General features: G+C 33.5%; 2 protein-coding genes across 3 annotated transcripts in view; one reads left to right on the forward strand and one right to left on the reverse strand.

The window, feature by feature from the left end:
* The first annotated feature begins 140 nt into the window (after positions 1-140).
* On the forward strand, positions 141-10,204 carry dnlz (DNL-type zinc finger). Of its 2 annotated transcripts, none has more exons than XM_062960560.1 (5): positions 141-502; positions 3,271-3,410; positions 6,115-6,257; positions 6,487-6,568; positions 10,067-10,204. In XM_062960560.1, exons 1-3 carry the CDS (start codon positions 317-319, stop codon positions 6,236-6,238), a joined length of 450 nt encoding a protein of 149 aa, XP_062816630.1. In that variant the 5' UTR covers positions 141-316; the 3' UTR covers positions 6,239-6,257; positions 6,487-6,568; positions 10,067-10,204. The 2 variants fall into 2 exon arrangements, with proteins under 2 accessions (XP_062816630.1, XP_062816629.1); XM_062960559.1 differs by having other exon boundaries at positions 144-502; positions 6,483-6,568.
* Positions 7,536-12,397, reverse strand: part of gpsm1 (G protein signaling modulator 1) — a 53,205-nt gene continuing 48,343 nt past the window's right edge. The window contains exon 14 of the mRNA XM_062960557.1: positions 7,536-10,437. Within this exon, the coding sequence (XP_062816627.1) occupies positions 10,237-10,437 (201 nt within the window). The 3' untranslated portion in view covers positions 7,536-10,236. The remainder of the gene's footprint in view (positions 10,438-12,397) is intronic.

Here is a 12,397-nt window from a genome sequence, read left to right on the forward strand (position 1 = left end):
GCCCATTGGTTGCTTTTCTGAGGCAGGCCATCACCTATTGGACAATCCCTAAGACTTGTCCCGCCTCCCATATAATAGATTTGTCTTTCGAGAGATGGCATTTGAGGCGCTATCTTTATTGGGCAGCCTCTAGGCTTGCCCCGCCTCCTGCCTATAATCAAGATGACGGTTGCGTCTTCAGGCGCCCACACTCAAGACGGAGGCCCATTGGTTGTTTTTCTGTGGCGCGCTATCTTATTGGGCCGCGTCTCGATTCGTCCCGCCTCCTCCTCATAAGCAAGATAGAGGCTCCTCCCATTTTGGGGCCTTCGTCAAAATGGCGGCTGTAGCGGCCTGGTGTTTTCTTCTGAGGCGCTCCGTTTTAACGGCGAACCGAATCCGGAGCCATCCTTCGCCATCCGCCTTGCTGAGCCTCCGGGGAAGGAGAAGCTTTAGCGGGCAAGAAGCCGGGAAGACCCTTCGGATTGATGCGACACGCTACACGCTGGTCTACACGTGTAAAGTACGTGTACGTTGGGATGCGCGAAACGGGGCCTAGCGTCTCTGTGGAGGCAGAGCCATTGGGCGGCGTTTACCAAATATTACTCCAATAGTAGTATTATTATAATATTATAATTATAATTATATTACTCAAATAGTAATAATAATTTGTATTTATTCTTATTCTTATTATAATTATAATAATATTACTCAAATAGTAATAATAGCAATTTGTATTATTATGTAATATATTATTTTTGTAATATTTTATTAGCGAATATATTTAAAATTATTTTATTTAATATATTTAGTATATAATAGTTAATATAATATTTAATATTTTAGAATACTCAGTATATTTTACTATAATAATTAATACAATTTTAAATTGCCATATTTAATATTATATTATTTTATTATATCTGTTACTAATATTTTATTTATGTAATATTTTATTAGCGAATATATTTAAAATTATTTTATTTAATATATTTAGTAAATAACAGTTAATATTTAATATTTTATGATACCCAATATATTTCACTATAATATTTAATATAATATATTTAATTTTATATTATTATACCTTACTAATATTATTTTATTTATGTAATATTTTATTATCGAATATATTTAAAAAATTAAATATATTTAGTATATAATAGTTAATATAATATGTAATATTTTCTGATCCCCTGTATATTTCACTATAATATTTAATATAATTTTAATTACCATATTTAATATATATATCGGTTATTAATATTTTATTTATGTAATATGTTATTATCAAATATATTTAAAATTATTTTATTTAATATAATATTTAGTATATACTAGTTAATATAATATTTAATATTTTATGATAATATATTTCACTAATCTTTAATAGAATTTTAAATTACAATATTTAATATATTTCGTTATTTAATTATGTTACTATTAATTTACTTGAATCTTATCTCAAGGGATATTTTGAAGTGACAACATAATATTAATTGTATTCTACAGTACTAGAAAAATATATAGTATTTTACAATGTTGATATAATAATATTCTGCAGTGTAGATACAATATTGTACTAGATATTCATAAACAATCAGTATATAATAATAATAGTCTATAATGTAGATATAATAATTTACAGTGTCTATTCTGCAGCGTAGATACAATATTGTACTAGATATTCATATAATATTTTACAATCAATATATTATAATAATAGTATAGATATAATAATTTACAGTGTCTATAATATTCTGCAGTGTATATACAATATTGTACTGGATAATACTTAACAAACAATATATAACAATTATTATATTCTACAGTGTATAGTATTTTGCAATGTTGGTAAAATATTCTACAATGGAGGTATAATAATATTTTACAACATAGATATAATATTCTACAATGAATTTATAATAATAATCTTGTACTGTGGCAAAATGTTAATTTATTTAAATTTAAATGTATTAATTTAATTTTATTCCACTCGGGGGTGCGTCTAAGATTAATAACAATGATAACAACAGTGTAGCTACATTAATAGTAATATTCTACAATAGATAAAATAATATGTTGCCTTGTGGATATAACAATAGTAATATTTTATAATTTAGATATAATAATCTACAATGTTGATATAATAGTCTACAATTTAGATATAATAATATTCAACAGTGTAGATATAAAAATAATATTCTATGGTGTAGTTAAAATAAAGTTCTAAGGTGTTGATATAATATTTGTAATATTCTATAATAATCTAAGGTGTTGATATAATATTTTAAAATGTAGATATTCAAATATAGTAATGTTCTATGTTAGGAAGGTAAAAGTTTCCCCTTGACATTAAGTCTAGTTGTGTCCAACTAGGGGTTGTTGCTCATCTCAATTTCTAAACCAAAGAGCCGGCGTTATCCATAGACACCTCCAAGGTCATGTGGCCAGCATGACTGCATGGAGCGCCGTTAACTTCCCACTGGAGTGGTACCTATTGATCTACTCACATTTGCATGTTTTGGAACTGCTAGGTTGGCAGAAGCTGGGGCTAACAGTGGGAGCTCACCCTGCTCCCTGGATTCGAACCACTGACCTTTCGGTCAACAAGCTCAACAACTCAGGAGTTTAATCCGCTGCACCATCAAGGGCTTTTATGATATAATAATATGCTACAATGTTGATAAAACAATACAATAATAATAATAATAATAATCAATTTACAGTGTCAATATATTCTGTAGTGTAGATACAATATTGTACTAGATAATCATATTTTACAATCAATATATAATGGTTATTATAATATTCCACAGTGTAGATATAATAATATTTCACTTTTCACAATGTTGATATAATATTCTACAATGTAGGTATAACAGTATTTTACAACATAGATATACAGTAATAATATTTTACAATGAATTTATATTAATAATTTGTACTGTGGTGAAATACTAATTTATTTGAATTTTATTACACTTGGGGGTGCATCTAAGATTAATAATAACACTGATAACGCTCTACAATAATAATCTACAATAATATTATTTATATGATAAAATAATATAATAATAATAGTAATTGACAGTGTAGATATAATCATCATGTGTCAAACTGCATTAATTCTACAGTGGGGATGCATCCAAATAGAAAACAACACAAACTTGTTGCGAGGATGACTGAGCCCTTTGCACCCCAGTAGCATCTCTTTCCATTGCTGTGAATGGCGATGATCTTAATATGCTTATTATTAATAATATTATTATTATTATTAATATTATTTAGGTGTGTGGTTCGCGGTCAGCGGAGAGCATTTCCAAGGCGGCTTATCACCACGGAGTGGCCATCGTCACCTGCCCAGGATGCCAAAACCACCATGTTATTGCCGACAATTTGGGCTGGTTCTCGGATTTGGAGGGCAAACGGTGAGCATCTACACTCTGGAACTAATGCGGTTTAACACCACTTGAACCTCCATGCTTAAAATGGTATTTAAAGTCTCATCTGTCTATGAGACATAGATGGACATATAATAATAGTGCATCAAATTATTTAAAATGATGTTTAAAATTACCTTTAAAGCCATGTGTCCATGAACATACGATTAATAATAATAATAATACAGTGGGAAAAATATTAAAATTATTATGTTTAAGATGCCTTTTAAAGCCATATGTGTATGAGATATACTGTATATACTCGGGTGAGGGTCCTGGTTGGCTTATATTTGGGTCAGCTTATACTCAAGAATATATGGTACGTTTATTATTTTTCTCTATTATTATTGGTATTATTACATTTATTATTTTTCTCTATTATTGTTGCTACTATTACATTTATTTTACTCTATTTTTATTATTAATAATAATACATTTATTATTTCACTCTGATCTTATTATTATTATTGCATTTATTATTTTACTCTATTTTTACATGTATTATTTTCCTGTATTTTTTATTATTATTATTATTACATGTATTAATTTATTCTATTATTATTAAAAGGATACATAAGGGCATTTACATTGAAGAAGATGAGAATCATGATTGGATCAGAGTTGGACAGTCTTATCTTAAATTTGAGCTTGATATAAATATTCAAAAACATTTAACCTACTGATGCCTCAATTAATGTAATTTTATTGGTATCTATTTTTATTTCTGAAATTTACCACCCTCGGCTTATACTGGAGTCAATGTTTTCCCAGGTTTTTTTTGTGGTAAAATTAGGTGCCTCGGCTTATATTCGGGTCGGCTTATACTCGAGTATATACGGTAGATGGACATATAATAATATTAGTGCACCAAATTATTTAAAATGATGTTTAAAATTACCTTTAAAGCCATGTGTCTATGAGACGTATATGAACATATGATTAATAATAATAATTCAGTGGAAAAAATATTAAAATTATTATGTTTAAGGTGACTTTTAAAGCTATCTGTCTGTGAGATATAGATGGACATATAATAGTGCAGCAAATTGTTTAAAATGATGTTTAAAATTACCTTTAAAGCCATGTGTCTATGAGACGTATATGAACATATGATTAATAATAATAATTCAGTGGAAAAATATTAAAGTTATGTTTAAGATGACTTTTAAAGCCATCTGTCTATGAGATATAGAGGGACATATAATAATAGTGCGCAAAATTATTTAAAATGTTTAAAATTACCTTTAAAGCCATGTGTCTATGAGACATAGGTGAACATATTAATAATAATAATTCAGTGGAAAAATATTAAAATTGTTATGTTTAAGATTACTTTTAAAGCCATGTGTCTATGAGATATAGATGGATTATGTTTAAGATGACTTTTAAAGCCATGTGTCTATGAGATATAGATGGACATCATAACAATAATGCATCAAATTATTTAAAATGATGTTTAAAATTACCTTTAAAGCCATGTGTCTATGAGACATAGGTGAACATATGATTATTAATAATAATTCAGTGGAAAAAATATTAAAATTACTATGTTTAAGATGACTTTTAAAGCCATGTGTCTATGATAGATGGACATATAATAATAATAGTGCACCAAATTATTTAAAATGATGTTTAAAATTACCTTTACAGTGGAAAAATTATTAAAAATTATTGTGTTTAAAAAGATCTTTAAAGTAAAGTGTCTATGAGATGAATGTATTTTTAACCATATATTTTATATTTTTATATTGTTTTAATTGTTATAATTGGATTTTCATTGCTATGTTTTAATTATGTGTAGGCATTGAATTGTTGCCAATTGTGTACGCCGCCCTGAGTCCCTTCGGGTGAGAAGGGCAGGATATAAATGTTGGAAATAAATAAAAAATATATGGAAATATAATAATAGTGCACTAAATTATTAAAAATAATGTTTTAAATGACCCTTAAAGCTGTGTGTCTGAGACATAGATGAACATAAATAATAATAAATTGTTTCACTCAAATGTTTTTAAAATGTGTCTAAAATGACATTTAAGTCTGTCTATGAGACATATATGAATATATAAATAATAGAAATAATTCTGTGCATATTATTAAAATATTGTGATATAAAATTCAGTGCAAAAATACAGTAGAGTCTCACTTATCCAAGCCTCTGGATAATCCAAGCCATTTTTGTAGTCAATGTTTTCAATATATCGTGATATTTTGGTGCTAAATTCGTAAATACAGTAATTACAACATAACATTACTGTGTATTGAACTATTTTTAATTGTTTTTAAATTGTCTAAAATAACATTTAAGTCTGTCTATGTGACATCTATGAATATATAATTAATAGAAATAATAATTCTGTGCATATTATTAAAATATTGTGTGATATATACATATATATATATATATAAATTCAGTGCAAAAATACATGAGTATTTCAGCTATTTGTCTATGAGACAATAATTTTATAACAATAATAATAATTCAATTGAAAAAAATATTTAAACAATGTTGTGTATGGATTGTTATGAGTTTCCCAGGCTGTAAGCGTTGTGTATACTACTACTTTTCAACCAAATTTCACCTTATGGATTTCAAATATTAAAAAAAAATGTTTGGGTCTCGATTGAGAGAGGAAAGCCGGGAAGAAAGAATAAATATTATTCTTAATATCTTTTATTTTTTATTATACAGGAACATTGAAGAAATCCTTGCGGCCAAAGGGGAAACGGTGAAGCGGGTTGTCGGCGAAGGCGCCTTGGAGATCCTTTTGAATGGACCCCAGAATCCTGAAAACGATGGAGAAAAGGGCCCCTAATAACTGCGGAAAGACTTGGGTAATACGTTATTGTTAATTAATAATAATTTATTTATTTGATACAACACAAACATGAGGCAAAAAGGAGAGGGCAGTAGCTGACGTTGTTATTATTTGGAGCCATGACAGTTCATGTGGGGCCAAACTGCTAGTCAATAATATTATTATCATTATTATTATTATTACATGGATTATGTGTAAAAGACCCTCTTTCCTGACCCCATTAATCCCATCTTCTTTCCAGGAAGACAGCCGTCAATCGGAGAAAAACCCAATTGCAAGGGCAGCGAAGCCATTAGGAAAAGGACATTAAAGCAATTGAATTGAAAGGTAAAGAGTCTGGAATTTATACATTGCATATTATATAGTACAATGTGGGCCTAAAGTCACACAGGGGTTGTAGTATTTAACAACTCCTTTTATTTCATTATTATAATAACAACATCATGATGATAATATAAATATAATATGCATTTATAATATAAATACATTATATTATAAATATAGTATAATGCAATATATAACATTATATTGTACTTATATATATACACACACACACACAGTAGAGTCTCACTTATCCAAGCTTCTGGATAATCCAAGCCATTTTTGTAGTCAATGTTTTCAATATATCGTGATATTTTGGTGCTAAATTCATAAATACAGTGATTACTATTTATTTATTTGCTACATTTATATGCCGCACTTCTCATCCCGAAGGGGACTCGGAGCGGCTTACAAATTAAATTTACATACAATATTATATTAGCGTAGTACAATACTGGTAATAAATTGCTATATTGTACTGTAACAATATATTGTAATATTATTAGTAATATTACATGTAAAATATAATATATAAGTAATATTATTAAATTGTATTATTAGTATTAGTATTACAATTGTATTATAGCATTCCTGCGTGTTGAACTACTTTTTCTGTCAAATTTGTTGTATAACATGATGTTTTGGTGCTTAATTTGTAAAATCATAACCTAATTTGATGTTTAATAGGCTTTTCCTTAATCCCTCATTATCCAACATATTCGCTTATCCAACATTCTGCCGGCCCGTTTATGTTGGATAAGTGAGGCTCTACTGTATATTGTACTTATATATATTTCATATATATGTGTGTGTGTATATATAAATACAGTATAATTAATAGCCTAAAGGGACCTCTAATGGTCGTCCAGTCCTATTCCTTGAAGGCACCATCTGATCCCTCCCGACAGATGGCCATTCAGTTTGTTTTAAAAACGTCTTCACACTCCACTTTTAAATAAAACTCCACAAACACTTTTGAGTTACAAAATGTTTATTAAACACCCTCCAATATTTTATACATAGGGATTAATTTGGCACCTGTATTTATACACTGTATATATATGTAGGGAAACGTACTATGTGTTTGCAACAGACACGCGTTTGGAGACAATCGTCGTCATCGTAAATGAGGAAATAATACATTCACGGAGAGGAGCTGAAGGCAGCGGTTCTTTGTTTTGAGATCCCAGACGTTTCTTTCTTAATTACTTTCTGTCTCTATTTTTTTCTCTTTCCCTCTATTGATTTGTCTTTCTCTGTTTATATTACCTATATACTGTACCTCTTTATCTTTCTATCAATATCTGTATCTATATCTGTCTATATATCTCTATACATTTCTTTCATGTTCTCTCTCCTTTAGCTTCCTGTCTTATGTGTTTGCAGTTATATTATCTAAATTTCTATTTATTGTATATACTCAAGTATAAGCCTCGTTTTTCAGCCCTTTATTAGGGCTGAAAAAACTCCCCTCGGCTTATACTCGAGTGAGGATTCTGGCCGGCTTATATTCGGATCGGCTTATACTTGAATATATAGGTACAGTAGAGTCTCACTTATCCAACACTCGCTCATCCAACATTCTGGATTATCCAACGCATTTTTGTAGTCAATGTTTTCAATATATCATGATATTTTGGTGCTAAATTCATAAATACAGTAATTACTACATAGCATTACTGCCTATTGAACTTTTTCTGCCAAATTTGTTGTCTAACATGATGTTTTGGTGCTTCATTTGTAAAATCATAACCTAATTTGATGTTTAATAGGCTTTTCCTTAATGCCTCCTTACTATCCAACATATTTGCTTATCCAACATTCTGCCGGCCCGTTTATGTTGGCTAAGTGAGAGACTACTGTATTCAGAGTTGGATAGTCTTATCTTATTAAAGTCTTATTATCTTAAATTACAGTTTTATATAAATAATCAAAAACATTTAAGCTACTGATGCCTCAATTAATGCAATTTTATTAAAATCTATTTTTATTTTTGAATTTGAGTCGAGCCAGTCGAATTTAAACTTGAGTAATTTGAGTCGAGTCAGTCGAATTTAAACTTGAGTAATTTGAGTCGAGTCAGTCGAATTTAAACTCGAGTAATTTGAGTTGAGTCAGTCGAATTTAAACTCGAGTCAGTAAGTTTTCCCAGTTTTTGTGGTAAAATTAGGTGCCTCGGCTTATATTCGGGTCGGCTTATACTCGAGTATATAGGTACTCAGAGTTGGATAATCTTATCTTATTAAAGTCTTATTATTATCTTAAATTACAGTTTTATATAAATATTCAAAAACATTTAACCTACTGATGCCTAAAATAATTCAATTTTATTAATATCTATTTTATTTTTGAATTTGACCCGTAGCTTCTGCATTTCCCACCCTTGTCTTAAACTCGAGTCAATAAGTTTTCCCAGTTTTTGTGGTAAAATTAGGTGCCTCGGCTTACATTCGGGTCGGCTTATACTCGAGTATATACGGTATATCCAATGAAACAGCTTTAAGACCTTTCAAATAATTTTTTAAAAATTTTATTTTAAAAATAAGGTATCTGTAAGAGCAGCAACGCCTTTTCGTTTGATGCAGTTTTGCATTTCAATCCATTTGTATGCCATCAAGCTGTACAATCAAAAGCCAAGAACAAATTCATTTATATCCTCTATTTTATTGATCGATCTATATAGCGTTGTCGAAGGCTTTCATGGCTATTAGATTTATATAGCTATTTCCTCTATCGATGTATGTTTTCATCTATCTATCTATTTATATATTTCCTTTACCTATCTACCTATTTATTTATTTCTTCTATCTCTCAGGATTCCAAGCTGCCTTTTTGGGTGTTGGATCTAGACCAGGCGTGGGCAAACTTGGGCCCTCCGGGTGTTTTGGACTACAACTCCCACAATTCCTAACAGCCTACCGGCTGTTAGGAATTGTGGGAGTTGAAGTCCAAAACACCCGGAGGGCCCAAGTTTGCCCACGCCTGGTCTAAAACACAATTCCTGTTGTTGGATTATGGTTGTATGTGTATGAAATTTAAATCAAGTGTTTTCTGCTGTTTTTGCAAGAGAGTGTGTTTCAGTAATGAAACAGTTAACAGCAGGCTAGTTTTGACTGACAGCCTGTTGTGACTGCTGTTGATCTATCAGACATGATTTCTGGCCTTGGAGGTCGGGGACTTCCTTGGGACTGAGGATTGTGTTTTTCTTATCTCTTGAGTGAGTTGAGCTAGTGCTTGCTGAGGAAGAGGCTGAAGAGAAATGTCAGCTCAGAGCGATGGGCTTTTGCTATGCTTTGTAAATCTGTTTCTAGATATTGAAATCAATGTTTGGACTTCAGACTACGGATGTGATTGAGTCTGACATTGAATTGGTGTGGCAGACGATTGCAACAAATTCATCAGGGTGTTGGAGAAGATGATAGATGGTGTCTGAAGAAACCCACCCAGCTCGCACCCTGACCTCCACGTTGACAATTCCTTCTCTCTCTCTTTCCCTTTGCATAGATCTATCTCTGGGGATCCTTTTTTTATTTCTGTCAACATTTCAACTGCCCATCGGGTTCAAAATGAGACCGTTTTCGGCGGCACAGAAGTCCAGCTTGGAGGTGCAAATCCCAAGGGCCCTTTGTTGATGGTCAAGTTGAATCCTTTGCCTTCCTGGATGCATTTGGATGCTATCTCTGAGAGGGTCTCTCCGCGTCCAGACCCTCTTCTTCCTCCTCTTCGGCGGCAGAATGGAGGTCCACCCGCTGCTCGTCCATGCGCTTGGCCTGGACCCTCTGGATGAGGCTGAAGAAGTCCTCGTCCGGCGGAGAAGGAGGCGGAGGAGACGCGGCCGGAGGAGGGGCACAGCGCTGGTCATCCAGGCGGGAGGACTGTCAGAAGAAAGGAAGGAAGAGGAAGTGAGGATGAGTGGTACCGTGCCGGTCACGCACTGGACTTCTCTAAACCGTGCGCCCCTTCCCGCAGCTGCACATTGTCCCCAAAACACTCTGTTGACGCAAGCGGACGCAAGAGGACGCAAGCGGCAGGGTTTTGTGGGGAAGGAGTTGCCAAGCTCATTCATCGCTATGACAAGTGCCTAGATTTTGAATGGTGACTATGTTGAGAAGTGGTCTTTGGGTGTGGCTTTCAACTGCATAGGAGCCCTGGGGGCAAAGTATGTTAAAGCACTGAGCTGCCAAACTTGCAGACCGAAAGGTTGCAGGTTCAAATCCCGGGAGCGGAATGAGCACCTGCTGTTAGCCCCAGCTTCGGCCAACTTAGTTCAAAAGCATGCAAATGCGAGTAGATCAATAGGTACCGCTCCGGCGGGAAGGACAACGCCGGCTCTTCGGCTTAGAAATGGAGATGAGCACCAACCCCCAGAGTGAGAGTAGATCAATAGGTACTGTTCCGGCAGGAAGGTAACGGTGCTCCATGCAGTCATGCAACCACATGACCTTGGAGGTGTCTACGGACAACGCCGGCTCTTTGGCTTAGAAATGGAGATGAGCACCAACCCCCAGAGTGTGAGTAGATCAATAGGTACTGCTCTGGCGGTAAGGTAACGGCGCTGCATGCAGTCATGCCAGTGGCCACTTGACCTTGGAGGTGTCTATGGACAATGCCGGCTCTTTGGCTTAGAAATGGAGATGAGCACCAAGCCCCAGACGACTGGACTTAACTGTATATGGTAAATGTTTTCTCCTATACTTTGTTCATTTTTAATTCCAAAATGTCATCTACTTTCTGGATATATGATTTTATTGTTTATATTGGTTTTATTATATGACTGTTTATTATATATGACATTGGGCTTGTTCCTCATGTGAGTCCCCCTGGGGGAGATGGGAGCAGGATATAAAAATGATGATGATGATTATTATTCCCTTTGCCAAGCACCCGGTTTGCCAGGAGGGATAATAGGGCCTCCCTATTATCCGACAGTTCCGGTTATCCAACATTCGGCCTGCCTGTTTATGTTTGATAACCAGAATCCTACTATATATATATATATATAGATGCTATTTCGAAGTTACAAACATCCAACTTACAAATGGCTCCTAGTAAAGAACATTAGGGCTGAGACGATTCACTCTTGGAATTATCATCATCATGGGGAAAATATTATTATTAAGGTAAAGGTTTTCCCCTGACGTTAAGTCCAGTCGTGACCAACTCTGGGGGTTGGTGCTCATCTCCATTTCTAAGCCAAAGAACTGGCGTTGTCCATAGACACCTCCAAGGTCATGTGGCCACTGGTATGACTGCATGGAGCGCCGTTACCTTCCCGCTGGAGTAGTACCTATTGATCTACTCACATTTGCATGTTTTTGAACTGCTAGGTTTGCACAAGCTGGAGCTAACAGCGGGTGCTCACTCCACTCACGGGATTTGAACTTGGGACCTTTCGGTCTGCAAGTTCAGCACTTTAACACACTTTGCCACCGGGGCTCCTAAGTCTGTTATAACCTGGTCCATATCCGCATTGTCATTTGCCCTGGTCACTTTTTAGTTTGATTTCCGTTCAGTTTTATCTTCCCTATACCTGTTGTGTCTATTGATGTATGTCCATTTGTGATTGACACTCCCTTCATCAGTTTTGATTGTCGCCCAGATGTCATCCTATATTGGATTTTTAATGCCTTGGATGATTGTTTAACATTTTAACTATGTTTAATTTTAACTATGACCTGTTTAATTTGTTTTAATTTGTGTTGTTATGTCTAAATTGTTGTATTTTATGATTTTATGTGACTATATTGGGCTTGTTCCCCGTGTGAGCCACCCTGAGTCCCCACCTGGGGAGATGGGAGGCGGCATACAAAAATATTATTATTATTATTATTATTA

Source organism: Anolis carolinensis, unplaced genomic scaffold, assembly GCF_035594765.1.
Source record: "Anolis carolinensis isolate JA03-04 unplaced genomic scaffold, rAnoCar3.1.pri scaffold_7, whole genome shotgun sequence".
NCBI classification, from domain to species: domain Eukaryota; kingdom Metazoa; phylum Chordata; class Lepidosauria; order Squamata; family Dactyloidae; genus Anolis; species Anolis carolinensis.

Excerpts from the sequence above, each read along its gene's own strand:
- dnlz (XM_062960560.1), top strand. The coding sequence starts at position 317 with ATGGCGGCTGTAGCGGCCTGGTGTTTTCTTCTGAGGCGCTCCGTTTTA. Across the intron at positions 503-3,270 it reads CGCTGGTCTACACGTGTAAA|GTGTGTGGTTCGCGGTCAGC; the intron begins GTACGTGTACGT and ends AATATTATTTAG. Across the intron at positions 3,411-6,114 it reads TCGGATTTGGAGGGCAAACG|GAACATTGAAGAAATCCTTG; the intron begins GTGAGCATCTAC and ends TTTATTATACAG.